Source organism: Tachysurus fulvidraco, chromosome 25, assembly GCF_022655615.1.
Source record: "Tachysurus fulvidraco isolate hzauxx_2018 chromosome 25, HZAU_PFXX_2.0, whole genome shotgun sequence".
In the NCBI taxonomy this organism is placed as follows: domain Eukaryota; kingdom Metazoa; phylum Chordata; class Actinopteri; order Siluriformes; family Bagridae; genus Tachysurus; species Tachysurus fulvidraco.
In genome coordinates, this window is record NC_062542.1 from 17,431,368 (window position 1) to 17,451,296 (window position 19,929).

General features: G+C 41.0%; 4 protein-coding genes across 5 annotated transcripts; 1 reads left to right on the forward strand and 3 right to left on the reverse strand.

Moving 5' to 3' along the window:
• Window positions 1-1,556: 1,556 nt before the first annotated feature.
• Window positions 1,557-8,930, forward strand: tmtopsb (teleost multiple tissue opsin b). Its single transcript, XM_027173745.2, has 4 exons — window positions 1,557-2,111; window positions 3,689-4,017; window positions 6,214-6,447; window positions 8,593-8,930. The coding sequence occupies exons 1-4, from the start codon at window positions 1,748-1,750 to the stop codon at window positions 8,836-8,838; spliced, it is 1,173 nt and encodes a 390-aa protein (XP_027029546.2). The 5' UTR covers window positions 1,557-1,747; the 3' UTR covers window positions 8,839-8,930.
• A 1,028-nt stretch (window positions 8,931-9,958) lies between these two features.
• Window positions 9,959-15,516, reverse strand: and1 (actinodin1). 2 transcript variants are annotated; one of them, XM_027173737.2, is made up of 5 exons: window positions 14,714-15,516; window positions 13,988-14,077; window positions 12,417-12,461; window positions 12,203-12,336; window positions 9,959-11,908 (listed from the first exon to the last, which is right to left on the reverse strand). In XM_027173737.2, exons 2-5 carry the CDS (start codon window positions 14,058-14,060, stop codon window positions 10,424-10,426), a joined length of 1,737 nt encoding a protein of 578 aa, XP_027029538.1. In that variant the 5' UTR covers window positions 14,061-14,077; window positions 14,714-15,516; the 3' UTR covers window positions 9,959-10,423. The 2 variants fall into 2 exon arrangements, with proteins under 2 accessions (XP_027029538.1, XP_027029537.1); XM_027173736.2 differs by having other exon boundaries at window positions 13,988-14,080.
• A 145-nt stretch (window positions 15,517-15,661) lies between these two features.
• cops9 (COP9 signalosome subunit 9) lies at window positions 15,662-17,579 on the reverse strand. The gene is made up of 3 exons (XM_027173738.2): window positions 17,441-17,579; window positions 16,795-16,867; window positions 15,662-15,832 (listed from the first exon to the last, which is right to left on the reverse strand). The coding sequence occupies exons 1-3, from the start codon at window positions 17,501-17,503 to the stop codon at window positions 15,795-15,797; spliced, it is 174 nt and encodes a 57-aa protein (XP_027029539.1). The 5' UTR covers window positions 17,504-17,579; the 3' UTR covers window positions 15,662-15,794.
• Window positions 17,580-17,891: 312 nt separating this feature from the next.
• Window positions 17,892-19,379, reverse strand: otos (otospiralin). Its single transcript, XM_027173817.2, has 4 exons — window positions 19,262-19,379; window positions 19,075-19,141; window positions 18,740-18,763; window positions 17,892-18,260 (listed from the first exon to the last, which is right to left on the reverse strand). Exons 2-4 carry the CDS (start codon window positions 19,133-19,135, stop codon window positions 18,079-18,081), a joined length of 267 nt encoding a protein of 88 aa, XP_027029618.1. The 5' UTR covers window positions 19,136-19,141; window positions 19,262-19,379; the 3' UTR covers window positions 17,892-18,078.
• Between the last annotated feature and the right edge of the window lie 550 nt (window positions 19,380-19,929).

Genomic DNA, 19,929 nt, shown 5'->3' on the forward strand with positions numbered 1-19,929 from the left:
AAAAGACTTTACTGGACCCTCAAGAGGATTGTCTTAGTCAGAGACGTTCAGAAAGGGTTTGTCAGATCCTCTGAAAATATTATTTGATTTTTTTATCTTTAATCACATCACTTTATTTTTTATTTTAATTCTTCTGTTGCCGTTAGGGACCATTAGAACATAGACTCCAGAGAATCCAGTCATCAGATGAAGTGATGCTCCTGTCTTCTTGTCCTTTTCTGCATTTGATGGCGCAGTGATTTACAGAGTAAACAGGAACAATTTAAAGTCATTTTCTGACAGAATACAAATTGTTTTTGCTGCTATGAATAAAATAAACATAATATAATATTATATGAATAAAAAAATGCATTTTTATATTTTTTATGTTCTGTATTCTTTTTTAATAATTAATTTTCTTTTGTTAAATTAAACGTTAGATTTCTTTACCAGTACGACATTAGGTTTTTAACCACAGATGCATTTTTTCTCTAAAATTCTTCTTCAATATTCTCCAAGGGTGCCAATAATTATGGATCTGCATGTATTGATTTTTTTTCCTTTTGAGCAGCATTTTAGAGAAATGACTTGACTTTTATTGTAGATGCATCATCGCTTCTTTTTAAACTAATGGCACCTTTAACGGGTGTAATTCAGTGCTGAGGTTTGACACTAATGAAAGCTGGTCATCTGAATCTGGACTCTTTTCTTCTGAGACACTTTTCAAAAGCACAAAATGTCTTTCTGTGACCAAAGAGTAAAGGCGTAATTCATCCCATTAGAGCTGATGAAAACCTTTACCTACCTTGTGTGTTCGATTTCGTCCATGCAGCAGGATTAAAGTCCGTGAGTAAAATGAAGCTCTGACAAACGTCTAATCTGCTCTTGTGTGATGACAAGAAGCTGAAGTACATTTATTCCTATACACCAACACGCCTGCTCCAGATTCCTGCTCATGTAAACACTACAGTACCTGAAATAAACCTAAACTTCTCACTAAATCTACAATTAGATGAGTTTTTCTGTGTGAGCTACAAACAGTAAATTAAAGCTTTATAACGAGTTTATGTATTTTATATACCTGAGAACTGAAGCTGTCATGTTTCAGAGGAAACTAATCAACACCTTCTGACCAACCGACAGGCCAAAGACTGTAATGAACATTTCTGTGGTGTCAGATGAAGCGTTTCCCACCTGAGAGTGTGAACATCTACACTGTGCAGGAGAGACTCGGATCTTTTCTATCTTTAAAACTGACCACACCGAGCGCCTAGGAATAAAGGTCATGTGTTTAATTGCAAGTTAATTTTAACACGGAGGCACCCGGTGTGTGTGTGTGTGTGTGTGTGTGTGTGTGTGTGTGTGTGTGTGTGTGTGTGTGTGTGTGTGTGTGTGTGTGTGTGTGTGCGCGTGCTTGTGCTTGTGCGTGTATATGTGTGTGTCCTTGTGTGTGTGCGTGTGTATGTGAGCGTGTGCGTGTGTCTTTGAGCGCGCACACGTAAGGTGGGTGGGCGCGCGCTGGGAGCTAATAAAATCCGTCCGGTTCGACAAATGGGGTATAAAGAGACTGACCATCATCCTGAACTTCATCATTCATATTTCATCTGATTAAATAAATAAAGTGATGAATTAAAGTGCAATTAATTCCAGGTAAATGTGACAGATTCCACAGTTAGTGCAACTCCGCAGCTCGTGTTTCTGGACTTATTCATTTATTTTTCTTGTATTTATTTATTAACTCGGTCTCTTATGGTCGGCTTGATGGATCATGGATAACTCGAGTGAAATCATCACGTCTAACTTAAGCTGGAGCTGCGCCTCGTGCGCTCGTGCCAGCGGCGGCCACGCGCCCTCGGAGCGAGATCTGAGTCCCGCTGGTCACGTGGTGGTCGCTGTGTGTCTCGGCTTCATCGGCACGTTCGGCTTCGTGAACAACGCGATTGTGCTCCTGCTGTTCTGTCGTCACAAGCCGCTGCGCTCGCCGATCAACTGCATGCTCGTGAGCATCTCGGTGAGCGACCTGCTGGTGTGCGTGCTCGGGACGCCGTTCAGCTTCGCCGCGAGCGCACGGGGACGGTGGCTGATCGGTGCGCGCGGCTGCGTGTGGTATGGCTTCATCAACTCCTTCCTCGGTAAGATGTCACCTGAAGATCTCAGCTTAGTCTCTCCTCCTGTCTCGTGTGATGCTCATTTATCCTGCACGAACCTGCTGTGTGTCACCTCGGGGGTGCCAAAACTTTAGATTTGGCTTCTAATTCTGGATTCTGCATTTTAACTGTTTTATATTTGATTGTTTCCTTCTTCATATCTGGAACCCATCAGTTTGAACAGCAAAAGAATGCAGTTTTCTTTCATTCAGTTCCATTTGCTGATATTAACAGCTTTATAAATTCAGGGTATAAATTATCCATTTTAATGAAACTTTAACTGTAGATCTAGAGGAACACTGCACACTGTCGTAAGGCTACGAAGGAGAAGCTTATTGTTCTATATTCTGATACAGTTTTCCAGTCTTTCCTTCAAGAACCACTGAAGAACCCTTTATCAGTGAAGAACCCTTTATCTCTCACTTATTCTTGGTGAACTCTGGGTTCTACGTCCATCCTGTAAGGGTTCCTTCCCTCAGAGGACACACAGGACTGTTATTGGTTCTGCAGTGTTATAAAGGACTTATTTAGATGTCATGTTTAGATGAACAGTCGTGTCACAGCATTGAGCCGCTGATGTTCTCAGAAAATCATGTGATATTCACTCGAACTGTGAACAGTGAAGGTGTAAATGTAGAAAACTGAAATGTTGGGTTTCCAGAGAACCCACACGCTGAGGGTCTGAGGGCTTTTCTTCTACTAAGAAAAATCAGTTATGTTCTGAGGTCCAGAGGTGTGTCGTAACTGCAGGAGAGTTCAAGCAGCATTAATAAATAATAATAAACCTGCATTAACACAGTGTTAATATTGATTCAGAGGCTGAACATAGAGTACAGCTGTGGTGGATGGAGATGTTTTGTAGCTCAGAAATCAGTGCGACGTTAATGAGCATTCAGAGGCGTGATGGTCAGAGTGGCACTTTATACTGTTTCACTGATTAAATGGAGTCTGAAAAGCTTTTCTCAAGAGTTTAGACACTTTACACTCATCAGACATAAACATTAAAACTTCTCGACTTTGTAAAGTTGATGAAGAAAATGTTACACTTAAAGGGAATGCAGATGATTTTGTTCTTTACTCTTGTGTTTGTGAACAGATGATGAGTTTGTTTTCATGTCTGCAGACGGTGTTTCTCAGTATGTGACATGAGGCCTGAACATCCGTCTAATCCGAGCACATCAGACACACTCGTGCGTTATTACTCTACACTATTGTAAACAATGACAGTTTGTAGATGGACAAATACTAATCATTTATGGTGAATTACGTCATGTGTGTGAAACATGTTGTGAGCTGTGAGGAGGCTCTAATCCCTCTGCTTCACTCTCAACACTGGTCTTTAGACAACAGAATAAAATATCTGATAAACGACAGGATTGACTGGAACCTGAGCTCCTGTCCTTCATCCAGCTTTCATGTCACCCAACAATGTAGAAAATGTTTCAATAAGTAAATTTTATGAAGTGATATAAATCACACATATCTCTCTCTCTCTCTCTCTCTCTCTCTCTCTCTCTCTCTCTCTCTCTCTCTCTCTCTCTCTCTCTCTCTTGTTGGTGTAGGTATCGTCTCTCTGATCTCATTGGCTGCTCTGTCATATGAACGTTACTGCACCATGATGGGGGCCATGCAGGCCAACATCACCAGATACAAGAAGGTTTTCCTGGGCATCACTTTCTCCTGGATCTACTCGTTGGTGTGGGTGGTTCCTCCGCTTTTCGGGTGGAGCCAGTATGGCCCCGAGGGTCCCGGTACGACCTGCAGCGTCAACTGGACCACAAAAACAGCAAACAACGTGTCCTACATAGTCTGTCTTTTTTTTTTCTGCCTCATTCTTCCGTTTGTAGTGATCGTGTACAGCTACGGAAAACTGCTGCATGCCATCAAGCAGGTGAGATTTCTTTAAAATTATGATTGTAAAACTAGACGATTATTAATATTTAATATGCATGTACTTATCTTTTACATGAATTGGACTGCAGTAGATCATAAATGTTTGTTACAGATGAAAACAAAGACGCACATTTAGAGTCGTTAAGTGTAAAGGGCAGATTGCAATAACCCAGGATCACCACCAGAGGGAGACAGAGTGACTGAAAAGTAAATTAAAAAAACAGCAGCAATTAAAGCTGATCTAAATAGAGCCACAAAAGCAGCAGGTCAAAGTTCAACCCATATCTGACCTGCTGGCAGCGAAGTGAATACAGAGGAAGACTTGAACATGGTCTCATTATTGCACTGCGCTCTCTCGTGTCCTGTGGCCTGTGATGGTGGACTACAGAATACAGGAGGAGGATGAGTGCTGAAGCTGATGGATCTGAAAGCTGGTGATTTATTTCATGTTACAGAAGGAGACCGGGAGAGAAATCCAGACCTGTGTGTTTCCTGTCTGTTAGAAAACTCTATCATTACAGCTTTGAGCTCCACATCCTCACAGCGTCTCCGACAAGACAGACCACGGAGCATTTGTAGTGTTTCAGCATCGTCATAGTTTAATCCCTCAAGTTAACGGCTCTCGGAGGAGCTTCTGTGGGAGTTCACTTTGGACTTTAGACAGATGTTCCCTCAACAAACAGAACTTTTCTGATCTTTTTCATCTTCATCACAAGAAACTATAAAGTTAAAGGACAAGATGTTTTCATGTCTCATGATTTGTGTTTGTCTTCCAGTTTCTCACCAACCGACGAGTTCCTGCAGTTTACAGAATATTTAGTACTACAGAGAACTTTTTCCTGAAAAGCTCGTCTCTCTTCTGTAATCCTGCTCAAGTGGTTTAATACTTATTTTTTTTCTGTCCTGATTATTATTATTATTATTATTATTATTATTATTATTATTATTATTATTATTATTATTATTATTATTATGTTTGCTGGTCAGTTTGCTTTGCTGTTTTTTTGGCCTTTTCTTCTTCAGCTTGTGTTTAAGATTCATTCAGATGTCAGCAGTTTTCCACAGTGATGTACATGAAGCTCTCCTCGTCTCTGATTGCCTCGAGTCTCAGCTCTTTATTTTCCCCATAAAGATTTCTTCCTTCATTCAGAACTAAAAGGCTGAAAGCAATGAAATCTCCACGTGACGTTGCTGATGATGTTGTTTTTCCGTCTCCCTCAGAGATCTCACCCTTAATTGGAAGTGCAGTCACAGCTGAGGCACAAACACAAGATCCAGATGTTCACACACACACACACACACACACACACACACACACACACACACACACACACACACACACACACACACACACACACACACACACACACACAGACACACACACACACACACACACACACACACACACACACACACACACACACACACACACACACACACACACACACACACACACACACACACACACACATTGCCAGTCTCTCAGCTTCCTGTGTGTTTTGTTTTAACCATAAGCACAGATGAGGAGAGAACTGACAGACAGACAGACAGACAGACAGACAGACAGACAGACAGACAGACAGACAGACAGACAGACAGACAGATTGGGTTCTTAACAACAGGGTGCCAATTAATTCCATGTCCATCAAGAGACATCATGTTAAGTCTCACATCAACACTTCAGATAACAACATTACAGCATAGAGAGAGATTTTATTGACACGTTACAAGAAAATAACGTGGCAATTAAAAGTTATCTTAGACTTTATATTTGAGACCTTTAGAAATCAGAGTAAAGCATCAGAGACGGAGGAGTGAAGGAGTGCAGACGCGACTCTATATAAATATTTCCAACAATATCAGGTTTTTACTGAAACTTTATAAATTCAGAGTTAATGAAATGATTAACTCGACAGAGCTGCTGAGTTCTGGACTCTTCTCTCTAACAGAGCAGGTTTATATTAATACACTCGCTCTGATCATTTAGCGTTTCTATAGCAACCGCTCATTCACAGTTAGCCACTTAAACAGGTTTAAAATTGTTTCCTATGAACAGATGTTTAATTAACTGATAATTTATGGAAGGAGTCTCCAGCGTCAGCGTTTGAGGATCGGCTCATGCTTCCTGTGTGATGTTCCTCACTCTGTCTTGTTTACTTCTGTTTAATGTGTATCATCTGTCCTGGTGATGAAGGTGACGAGGATCCACACGGCGCTGAGTCGTAAGCGTGAACAGCGCGTTCTCCTCCTGGTGGTCACAATGGTGGTGTGTTATCTGCTGTGCTGGCTGCCGTACGGTATCATGGCGCTCGTGGTGACGTTCGGAGAACCCGGAGTGGTCACGCCCGAGGCCAGCATCGCGCCGTCTCTGTTAGCCAAAACGAGCACCGTGATCAACCCCATCATCTACATCTTCATGAACAAGCAGGTGAGGGCCATCACCCTCACACCACCTTCTACATCACATCCCTGAGTGTGTTTCTGTTATAAACGCTGCACATGGACGTTTCCCAGAGTTCCTAATCACACTGACTTCTGTGTTCAGATTCTTCCAGTCTTTATTGTATGTGTTAACCTTTAAATACGAATCATACGTCTCTAAACGAGAAGATCTCTACACAGCAAGCACGTAAGACTTTACGTTCTCTTTACTGACTCTTTCACAGAGATCAGGTTCTTCTTTCACAGTTTTATAGGAACTTCGGTCACATGAAAACTTTCCCACAGAAACGCTCCTGGATTTACGATCAGATTTTAATGGCTGACGTTCGGCTGAAAACAACAACATCAGCAGCTTTGAGAGTTTCCCAAACGGTTTCTGGTCCTGGGAGCTCTGGGAAAATGTGTGTGATGATTATTTACTGTTTAATGATGTAAATGTTTATGTACTTTAAATGTAACTACGCTGTTGTAATATATTTATCTATATTTAATAAATACAATTAAACAATTCTTCACCCTGTAATTTTCCCCCTGAATGTGAGTTTCCTCAAACAGACGAGTGAAAGCGTCCTCACGTCCTGTGCCGTAGCTCCGCCGAGGACACTGAGACGTTTGTCTGAAGTCTACGTGGACGTCCACTGTATGGCGTTTTCAGTCTTCAATTCCTCCCAGCCCGTAACCATGGTAACTGTGAGTTGAGGCGAGTTGAAGACTTAAAGTGCTGTACAGATTCCAGTATCAGCTTCTGTGCTTTACAGATAAAGATGAAATGAAACGAGGAAGAAAAAACATACAGATTTTTACCTTTTATAAGAAAGAACTGGTGAGAAACTCAGGAGCCTGGAGGTGACGTGGTGTCTGTAATCACACAGATGTTTCTCCATCATGTCCATTAAAGCTTCCTGGGAGAAAAGTTCTGGTCTCTCTCCATCTTCTGCAATGTTAAATTAGTTTATATTAAGAAGAAGAATGTAGACGTCTGATCAAAAGGTGAAACTTATTCTGGATCTGGATTTTCTCCTGGATTACATTTATATTATTCTGAGTTATACATCACACACACACACACACACACACACACACACACACACACACACACACACACACACACATCCAGAGAAACACACACACACACACACACACACACATCCAGAGAAACACACACACACACATCCAGAGAAACACACACACACACACACACACACACACACACACACACACACAAACATCCAGAGAAACACACACACACACACACACACAAACACACAAACATCCAGAGAAACACACACACACACAAACATACAGAGACACACACACACAAACATACACACACAAACATACAGACACACACACACATGCAAACACACACAAACATACAGACAAACACACACACACATGCAGACACACACACACACACACACATGCAGACACACACACACAGACAAACACACACGCATACAAACATACAGACAAACACACACATACAAACATACAGACAAACACACACACACACATGCAGACACACACACAGACAAACACACACATACAAACATACAGACAAACACACACATGCAGACACACACACACAGACAAACACACACACATACAAACATACAGACAAACACACACGCACACATGCAGACACACACAGACAAACACACACACATACAAACATACAGACAAACAAACACACACACATACAAACATACAGACAAACACACACACACATGCAGACACACACACAGACAAACACACACACATACAAACATACAGACAAACACACACATACAGACAAACACACACTCAAACACACACATAGAATGTGTTTTGGTTTTTTGTGTGTCATGAGGAAATGTAACTACACGTATACCAACATATACATGGGCTCTTGGTGTTTACTAAAGTTCACATGACATTTTAATATCATGTTTATTTAATTATTTACTTTTTACCTTTAGCGCATTGATGCTGAAAAGATTTGCAGTTTTCTGATGGAACATTGAGCTGCATGTGTTCATGTGTTAAAGCTGAAAAGTTTCTGCAACGTGCTGATCATTTTATTTTGGTTCCTGACTTTCTGTTCCACATAAACCTGCACTTTAACTCCTCAGTATTGTTTGTTTTGTGTCAGTTCTACAGGTGCTTCAGAGATCTGCTCCTTTGCTCGTCTTCAGATCGAGCATCAAACTATGGAACCTCCTCCAAGGTCACAAAATCTCTCAGGAACGTTAGACGAGCCAACGCTCCCGATACCACACTGAACCCAGACGCCGTCTGCAGTCCAGACAACCACAAGAGCGTCTCACAGCCTGACACCTGTTCTCCTGCAGGTCCCGTGAAGCCTGTCGTCTCTCTGGTCGTCTACTACCACGAATGAGGAGACAGACAAAGATCCAATAAAACTGTTAGAAACACACCTGATGTTCATTACGTTCTTTTCCACATTTGCCACTAGAGGGAGACTCTGAAGCGTCTAACTTTATTTTGACGTCACTTTAAGTTCCTCCAGGTCCCAGAGTGTCAGGTTCAGTTCTTCACTTCACATCTACAGCTCTAAGGGTCTATCTATAGAACTGCTTTCATGCATTAAATATTAAAAAATAAAAATGAAAAAGAGAAAGAACCTTGAGAAGGAACCCATCCTCACTGGTGAGTGTGGTTCTTTACACATTACCAAGTGTCTGCAGGTTTAGAAGAATAAACATGTCAGAAAATTAACAGAAAATGTAAGGGGGGGGGGTTGTTTCCACGGTGGATTAGTGGTTAGCACGTTCACCTCACACCTCCAGGGTTGGGGGTTCGAGTCCCACCTCCACCTTGTGTGTGTGGAGTTAGCACGTTCGCCTCACACCTCCAGGGTTGGGGGTTCGAGTCCCACCTCCACCTTGTGTGTGTGGAGTTTGCATGTTCTCCCCGTGCCTCGGGGGTTTCCTCCGGGTACTCCGGTTTCCTCCCCCGGTCCAAAGACATGCATGGTAGGTTGATTGGCATCTCTGGAAAATTGTCCGTAGTGTGTGTGTGTGTGTGTGAATGAGAGTGTGTGTGTGCCCTGTGATGGGTTGGCACTCCGTCGAGGGTGTATCCTGCCTCGATGCCCGATGACGCCTGAGATAGACACAGGCTCCCTGTGACCCGAGAAGTTCGGATAAGCGGTAGAAGATGAATGAGTGTGAGTGTAAGAAGCTGCTGCTGGACCCAAAGTACCAAACCCAGTCGTCTCTACTAGGAGGTTTTGACTTGCATCTAGATCCAGAACACACTTAGATATATTCCTGAACATTGTGCAGTGATTTGTGTTGACTTTAGTCTTGTTAGTCTTCTGTTCGTGTAACAGAATCCCAGCTGGTATTAAAGGTTAAATCATTTATTTTTGTTATTAAATAGACACAAAGTCAGTTTAAGATTTTATTCAAAAGCTTTTTTTTATTTAAGACAATTAAGAGAGAAAAGTTTTTATATAAACACATTAAAAACATTAAATGTAAGAAAAAGCACCATTTTGTAAAAGATTTAAAACAGATATCAGCAGATTGTAAAGAAAAAAAGGGGAAATGAGGACAAAGAAAAAAGTTGTTGCGTATTCAGAAACGTTATGAAATCTACCACCTCTGGAAAATGTAATACTCAACATATTTTACTGAAATATTATATGTGGTTTCAGATGATCCATTAGTCAAGAAGTTGCACCAGGAATCTTCTCTAAACCATATAAATCACTTCGACTAATCGTTGACGTGAGATGAAGTTAAACCAATGACATAATTATCATCAGCTAATGAAACCCTGTACAATGCTGTCTCACGTCTGCACCTCGCACTATGGAGCTGAAGCTAAAGCTGCTGCTTGCCATTCAAACATTTTTACACCTGATGTGAACTTTTTTAATGAGTGAACATTTTTCACACCTCACACACTGTCCTGTTTCTGTCGTCATCATTCGTTATGTTCCTTCTTGCAGCTTCTTACTTCTTCTTGTAGTCTCCTGTGTAGGGACGCTGGTGCTCCTGGTTTGGGAAGCGGCTTGCATATGCCTTCAGGATGTCCTGGAAGTTGACAGAACCTTGATTCGGCTGATCGTAAGAGGCGTAGGAATCCTCCTGACCGCTCATGTAGCGGTCATACTGCTGCTGCTCGTAGCCCTGGTTGTCTGGCTGCTGATCAGGGTAGACGTCTTCCCCCTGTTCCTTATGGTGAACCGGTTCCTCCCTGTGTTCCTGATGGTCACGTTCCTCCGTCTCTGGTTCCTCAGCTTCAGGCACGTAGCGCTGCAGACGGCAATTTCTGTCATACTCGGGATCACAGTGAGGATCAGGTTCAATCACGCCCTTCCTGGTGCCATCTGCGTTCAGGTGTGGCTCATAGCTGTCCATTGAACGTGGAGGCTGCCTTTGTGGGAATGTCCTGGGAACATTCTGGGTTCGAACTGGGTAGCACTCTTCATCGTAGCCAATAAAGCAATCATAGCCCTCCTTGGTCTTCCCTGGAGGTCCAAATGATTGGGAGTTCTCCTCCATAGTGGGTGGCTGAGGATGTTGTGGAATTTGGCGTGAACCAGGGGGAAACCTGCGCATGGCAGAAGAAGCTGCAGCATCCTGGAACATGGCATAGGGATCGAAAGGAGAGTTTTGTAGATCCTGGATAGGGCTTGCAACAGAAGCTGGATCATCTTTGGGATCTTCTGAGTGATGGGCTACGGCTCCATATCTGGTAGACGTCAGCGGGTTGCAGTTATCTTCATATAACGGGTTGCAGAACCTCTCGAGAGAAGCTTGAGAAGATGGTGCATCTGATTTCTGAGATGCCGCTACAGCGCCGTAGGCACAATATGGGTTGACACGAGAATCACAGTTGGGGTACTGAAGGTACAAACCGGCTGGAGCTTTCTGCACCTTCTGTGAGGAGGAGCCTAGATGGGCGTAGGATGGAGCCGGCACACCGGCGGGTTTGTAGCCGTATGCACCACGGAAGTGGTACTGCAGACACTCAACATCTTCAGCACCACAAATGCGCAAAAGCTCAGCTTTCTGCTCAGCAGACAGGAAGGACTGGGCCATGGGAGCGTAATAGTACTGACCAGAACTTGGAGCTTTCACCACAGGGGTTCGGATGTAGGCTGGGGTTTTAACTGGAGCAGGAGCAGGAGCAGGAGCAGAAGCAGGAGCTGGAGACTTTACAGAGGCCACATACGGATAAGCAGAGTATCCCAGAGCATAGAGACATTGTGGATCCCGGTATGGATCACAGGGTTTAATCTGTGCCTGTCTCTGGGGCTCAGGTTTGGGCTTGTCCCTGCTCATGTATGAGTTCACACAGTTCGGGTCCTCAGACTCGGCACATGACTTGAGGATCTCACTCATATGCTGCAGATAGAGCTTGTAGGAGCGCTGGGATTCAGCACGGTTCTTATTCTGCAGGTATTCCAGATACACACGGTCCAGATCTGCAACCTGAGAGGCAACCAAAAGCAAGAACTGTGTTAAATGACATCTCTGTGACAGCTAGCAACAAGATCTTCATCGTGTTAGATTAAACCTGAGCTTAATTCACTCAGCTACACCTTTGGTTCCTCTGGGGTTCTTTGGATACTTTATGGTAGTTTGATTGCTGAAGGTTTTACTTATAAGTCACAAACAGCAAAACCTTCAGTTATAAGGTTCTACAGAGGAACCAGGCAAAGAACCTTCAGATTCTGTTAATAAATAATTTGTTATCTGGTCTTTACACACGGCAGCAGTACTCACTCCCTGCTGGTTGCCATTGTCGCTGAAAAACTTGTACCAGTTCCAGAAGTCAGAGTGTTGTTTGTACCAGCTGATGTTCCTCCGGTTGCGGATGAGTCTCTTGGAGGAGATCTCAGCATCGATCTTTTCGGTATCTACATCAGATGGGAGAATTTAAAGATTAAATACAGCGCTTTCAGGACTTTCAGAAAACTGTAAAAGTTTGAGAAATTACCAAGTTCCCTGGAGGGCTGAGACACTGGGATGGCCAGGAGGAACTCTGTAAAAGAGGAGGGGGAAGAAAAGGAGAAGAACCAGATGTTGAACCAGAAAATGCTGAGGTAAGCGGAGGTGTAATAGCCCACGGTGTAGCAGCCTGTGGTTTTATGGTTCCAGGGAGGAGGTGGTGGTTAATGTACAGGTGCCACTGGATGAGATTAATGTTCAGCCAGAACACATCAGCACTTTTAGGTGGATCAGCAGGAGGTTCACTTTAGTGGATTTTGAGAGCAAAAGCTATAAAATCTACAAAGAACAGGAGCTGCGATGGCCGCAGGCGGCTCTCATTATCTCTGGAAAAAAATACAAAGTGTTTTCCGGCTTTTATTTTAGTGAGGAATTTTATCTCCATGTCCTTCACCTCTGCTTGTGCCATCATCAAACGCTAGCATTAGGACAGAGCAACAGCTCATGAAGAATGCATCAATACATGAACTTATTCAGGCTCGTTATGAAATCGTATAGAATTTTATTCTTTTTCTTGGAACAGATTTACAGCAAGATGTCTTTAAAACCGTAGGTGATGAAATATCTCCAAATAAACAGGATTTCATCTGTTGCTCTTCATTAAACATCAGCCCGAAACTCAACACCCTCAACACACTCAGTGTTAATGAGGCTGCTCTGTGGTCCAGGGGATGGAACAGATTTATTATTAGATTAGTAATAAATACCCATTTTATTCCTGTTGGTTTGGTCCGTGTGCTCATTTCCCGTGCACTTATTCACTGAATCTGTTAATATAAATGAACCAGGACTTTTATTGAGATTAAATACTATTTAGTTGCATTTATAATGTTATATTAACATATTACACGTAGTAACTTCCTTCATCTGAAGTTTTAATTATGTTTATAAAACAGAACTGTTTAAAATTTCTCTGCGAAACCTCTGAGATATGAACTGATGGAATTGTTTTAAAGGGCAGACACATAATGTTCAGCACAATGTTCAGCACAACGTTCATCACAACGTTCAGCACAACGTTCAGCACAACGTTCAGCACAACGTTCAGCACAACGTTCATCACAATGTTCAGCACGACGTTCATCACAACGTTCAGCACAATGTTCAGCACAATGTTCAGCACAACGTTCATCACAATGTTCAGCACAACGTTCATCACAACGTTCAGCACAACGTTCATCACAACGTTCAGCACAATGTTCAGCACAATGTTCAGCACAACATTCAGCACAATGTTCATCACAGTGTCTTCTATTTAAGCAGATAACCAAATATCTGAGCATCATTTCCTACTGGTGTTTATTGCAGTTTCAGTGTTAAGGACTGAATTATACTGACGATGTGTTTATGTCATCAGTCTGCAGCGAAGCTCCTGCTGGTCATCATCATCATCATCATCATCATCACCGAGTGCTGAGTGTTTTAGTCTCATCTCGTGTGGCTTTAGCTTTAACTTTTCTCTGATTCCTTGTGATTATAGAATTATATGAACCTTCTTCGTACCGTCACTTAAGAATAATTCTGTAATAATTCTACAATCCTACAGAGTGCGGATCTCACCTGCGCATATGGCTGTAGTCAGCAAACATCCTGTGAACATGTGAGAGAAGGTCGATCTTCTCAGAGGAGCCATTTTTCAGCTTTTGATTCCTGCTGAAGAGAAAGAAAACGAAACCCGCTGCTTTTTAGTGTGAATTATTTAATTGGTTAAATCTTTAATTCTAAACGTTTAAGAAAACACGAATCCAAATCCATGCTTTAAATCTCTGATGTATTTCTAGTCTCGGAAACATTTTTATTTAAACATGACACTGAAGTAACAGGGTTGCCAGATCACAGCCCTGTTTTCAAGTTTAATTTGAGTTTTAAAAAAAATGGAACAAAACGTCAGAATCGTGGCTATTAAATGTAGGATTTAACCTGATATATAAACAGCACAGAGTTCACAGGTAGAAGCTGTGAGGATTCACACACATTTACTGCACTAACGGAACCTTCTGTATTTTAATGCAGAATTTGACCTGTGAACAAAAACACACAAAAAGCTGCACTCATTTGTCTTGATCTACATCTGCAGTGAGATTTCTCATTACTGAAAGTAATAAAGGAATAAAAATGCGATTGGGTTCAATGAAAAATATTAATATAAGAAAAATAATGAATACAAATGAAAGGTGCAGCCTGGAGATCTGTTGGAACTGAATGAAGAACAAACCCAGAGGTTTGTGGACTCAGAGAGATTAATCCCTGCTGGAAGATGACGGAGGATCGTGAGACTCGACTTACCTGTGAAAGGTGTGGAGGAATTTGGGCCTCTGAGCAGAGGCTTTATCTGAAGACCGGTCTCAGCTCTGAGGTTCTGCAGAAGCTCCGGTGATGTTTGTGCCCCACTGAGGATTCAGGCAGGTTTTAAACACCACCTTGATCATTAAAAACAAACTGCAGCATCCTGTGGGGTCATGAACAGACTGCAGGAGACACAGCGATTGGTTACTTCTCGTCTCACCAGCCGACCAATCAGAGCTCAGATTTACAGATATGGCAGGAGACGAGAGGAGACGAGAGGAGAAAGAGAGGACGTTCAGGTTTGCTTTAAAATATCTCACTGTGTTCTGCACAAGGGATCTCTGAGATAATAAGAAACATCTAATTTACTTTATTTTACAGACTTTATACATGCAGTTTATCAGCAAACCAACACAAATGAAGTTTATATCACTGAAGTCACGCTAAATATTTCTATAAAACATTATGTTACTTTGGCTTTTTAATCCTTTATGCTGATGAAGCATTGTGAAGTATTCTACATTATAACGGTGAAGTATTCTACATTATAACGGTGTTCATTACAAAGACTAAACCCCGGCGTCATGACGACACGAACACAAATAAGAGTTAAAGTGTTGAGATGTTTTTTGGGGCAGAACAGACATTGTGATGTTTGTGTGTTTTCTTGTCCACTTGCCCGAGGGGTCTGAGATGTTGCACGTCTCGACAGAAACATATTTTTTCAGCAAACGTCAAGACATGAATCGAGGAACATCTGTGTCCTCGTGTTAACATCTGATTGTAGGTGTAATTACACACAGCTACAGGTGTTCAGGAATTTACAAAAACCTGCAATCTGAGCTGGAGCAGATTTCAACACGAACACAGAAGAATCCGGATTGTTTCGGCTCGCGGAGACGAACGCGACAGTTTTAACATGTAGAAAACATCTGGAAGCTTAAAAGCTTTCTTTTTTTTTCACAAAACATTTTATTGACGATAAAATAAACACATCATCATAAAGTGGACTTTATACAGAGGAGAGAAAAAAAAGTGAAAAACAAAACAGGTCGAATTTCACATAAAGCGCAAATCTTCATCACTGGATGTCCTCGTCATCGAAGAGGTCTTCAAAATCTGAGAGAAGACAGCAGCATTAAACACAGAAAAACACAAACTGTCACTTTCCTGAGCTTCTACATGTGCAGGATTTCTTTTCATTAAAGACGTGTGCAGTTTTTTTGTTGTTTTCTGCCCCATGTTGTTCCAATTTGCCTCACGAACGAAGCTGCAGTCGTGTGACACGTGTTCATCTCTTTTCAGCTGCTGCTGATGGAAACATGGCTTTAAGACCTGGAGTCATGCTGTGCTGGAGCCAACAAGGCCCCGTAAAACCTCCTTTACACACCGGGGTTCTGCCTCTGCTTTACTCTTTACAGTCTGCGACTCTGACTCGATCCTGAGGCGAGGCTAAAGCTCATTTACTACCGGTGTGTAGGAATAATTAGACAAATATTAAATACAGACAACACCACAACTATGTGGACCGAGTTACCCGAAGTCTCAATTATTATAAGGTTCAATGGAAATAAATTACATTTTAAATAATAAATTTATGCCCAATATTTTATGAACAAATTGTTCAAATTTTAAATCCAGGACTCATCTAAAGAATTAAAACACCACTGCAGTGTGTGTGTGTGTGTGTGTGTGTGTGTTTTGAATTCAGATTCAACATTATAACATTCAATAAACACCTCGTTATTATTTCATCTTATTTTTACTCTTACTCTAATTTTATTCATCAAACTTCTGTTAAAAACCTTCCGTATCGTGAGATTTAAACGTAGTAATTGTTTGTATTGTGCACAATTGAGTCAGGGGGAAAAAGCAGGGAATAGAGAGAAGAGCACAGAATAAAGAACAAGAGGAAGCATGCAGAGAAAGAGGGAGTGAAAGAAAGAGGAATAAATGAAGGAAAAGAAGAGAGACAGGGAGGAAAACAATAAGGAAAGAAAGAAAGTCAGAGAAACTAAACATTCTGTTTGAGCTGAAATCCTAAAGACAAAATCCACCCGTTCACCAGTCCTGTGGCTCACCATTGAAGAAGTCGGAGTGCACGGCTTTCTCATTAGCAGCCAAATCCATCAGCAGCCCTGTACTGCCCCCTGCCTGTACACACACACACACACACACAAACAATCACACACACACACACACACAAACACACAAACAATCACACACACACACAAACAAACACACACACAATCACACACACACACACACACAAACACACAAACAATCACACACACACACACACACAAACACACAAACAATCACACACACACACAAACAAACACACAAACAATCACACACACACACACAAACACACACACAAACACACATACACACACACACACACACACACACACACATACACACACAAACAAACAATCACACACACACACAATCACACACAATCACACACAGATCAAATAAAAAAAATAATGTACACTTTATTAAAGTTCACTATAATAAAGTTCACTATAATAAAGTTCACTATAATAAAGTCTACTTTAACTCCCACCTCCTAGGTTTGACTCATTAACCAATCAGTGCTGCGATATTTTAACCAATCAGAAACCAGGAGGCGGGATTTACCGCAAAGCGCCTGGTGAAAGAAAACAATCCTGAAATAAACATCGCTTTAGCTTCATTTTGTACAAACAGCTCCACGATACGAACCTCATCCAGGTCCACATACGGTCCTGCGCCCTCGGGAAACATCTCATCCACCGCCGGCTTCATGTTCGGACTGAAAGCTTAATAACTAGCCAGCGACAGCTTAATAAACAGCGCACCAAACTCGGGTAGTACCGGAACTTCCGGTGGTGTCACATTTAAACACAACCGAATGGAACCAGGACCCACTGGCGCTGTTGGTAAACGGGTCTGAACCGTTTAATACAAACATCATCTAATTTAATTAGTTTGTTTTATTTGTTTCATTTTATTATGTTTTTTATTTTATTGTGTTTTGTTTTCATTCAAATAATTTTATACCTTTATTTATTTGTAATGATTTTGTTATAATTCATTAATTATGCATAAACAACATTACCTCTAATGTTTAATGTTTATGTATAAATAAAGACTATATGATTATTATATAATATATGTTTAATACATGCCTTATTACAAGTATAACTGATTACAATTTTTTTTTTACATTTTGTAGATCACAGTTAATACAAATTAATACAAAGTCTATCTAGTGTTTATAGAATTTAAGGTTAAAACTTGATTATTAAAGAAAAAAACAATATTTATATTTCTGTCATTATTCCTGAAATCTCCATGCACAGATCTGTCTGATTGCCCATTCAGAGCCCTTCTTGAACTTCATATCCCAAAGTGTCACCGAGATTCTGCTGGGAAAAGAAAGACTTGGCCAACTCGTTGATCTGGTTGTAGGCTCCAATGCTACGGAAGTATTCAATGTAGTTCCAGAAATCAGTGGTAGAATATGGCCAGTAGGGTCTGGCCAGAGGCTCCTCATAGGGAACTGAGTATACAGAAACATGACAGACCGGTAGCACAGATGTGGAGGTTCTTATGCACAAATCATTTCATTTTAATATTTAATTTTACTGGTTTATATCAAAATGTTTTTTTTAGTAACTATTAATTTTAAAAGCATAAATAGTCTCCTCTTAGATACAGATTCTGTCGATGCAGAAACACCAAAACATCCATTATATCCAGGGGAATACATTTAAACTCCAAGAGAACTGTAACTGTAAAGCCTTAAATACCATTTACAACTAAATACCAACCACAAAACCAGGAAGTAATAGAACTGGCTTTTAACAGCAACCTGAAAGTTATAGCATTTATAATTTTTATACCATTATAAATGCTATAATTGTGTCAAATATTTATAATTCATATGAAAATTGTTTGTTTCATGTTTTGTGAAGGAGCAAAGAAAGAAATTTTCTTATGGCTCAAATAAGACATCACATAGGACCAAAAAATGTTTACCTTCTTCATTAATGACTCGAGCCCCTGAAAGAGAGAGAGAGAGAGAGAGAGAGAGAGAGAGAGAGAGAGAGAGAGAGAGAGAGAGAGAGAGGGGTCTATCAGTTAAACAGCTCACAAAGAGTTGATTCACATGACTCAGGAAGTGTGGAGTTTTGTGCCAAGTTTATTTTTAAGTATTTTTCTCTGCTTACAGAATTAATACAGTCAAACATGACATGCATACAGGATGTGAAATTAAAGCCTGTTTTCAGAATTCAGAAATCTGTTTTCTAGAATTTTTACCGTGATTGAAAGATTCAATAAAATCATTAAAAAAAAAGTTAAAAGTTTCTCACCGGTGAGATGATTGGCAGCAAAACACACGAAGAAAACACAAATCAGAACACACCACTTCATCTTTCACTAAACACACAGAGGAATCAAATCAAATGCAGGAATAAAAAACCTCAAAGTTTATAAATCTTCCAGTTTAATCTTCAGTTTCCTTCCTTTTTGTATTAGAAGTTAATTTTAATAATTTACCTGTTTTAAGGTGCTGTTTTTTCTATGTATTATCCTTAGCTGCTGGGAGCTGCTGGAAATGTTCAGAGTTTCTGAATGAGGACTGTGTGTTTGTAAGTAAGTGTGTGTGTGTGTGTGTGTGTGTGTGTGTGTGTGTGTGTGTGTGTGTGTGTGTGTGTGTGTGTGTGTGTGTGTGTGTGTGTGTGTGTGCGTTTGTGTGTGTGTGTGTGTGTGTGTGTGTGTGTGTGTGTGTGTGTGTGTGTGTGTGTGTGTGTGTGTGTGTGTGCGTTTGTGTGTATGTGTGTGTGTGTGTGTGTGTGTGTGTGTGTGTGTGTGTGTGTGTGTGTGTGTGTGTGTGTGTGTGTGTGTGTGTGTGTGTGTGTGTGTGTGTGTGTCTCCTTGCCAAAATCAACAGATATTTTGTTCATTTATATTTGTTTGTTTGTTTGTTCAGATTTTCCAGAGAGCCATTAAGAGCTTATTGATATTTTATTTGTAATAATGTACAGGATGTATTTATGTAGGAAAAAACAGACTTATCTTAAAGTATGATCTCAGGTATAAATGAAAACACATAAATATGGAAATACAGAAACTAAAGGGAGAAAATGTGAAAAAAAAGTGTTTGGGCGACAGGGGGCGCTGATGAGCAGTGATTCGGAAGTACAGCACAAAAAATTATTTTAAAA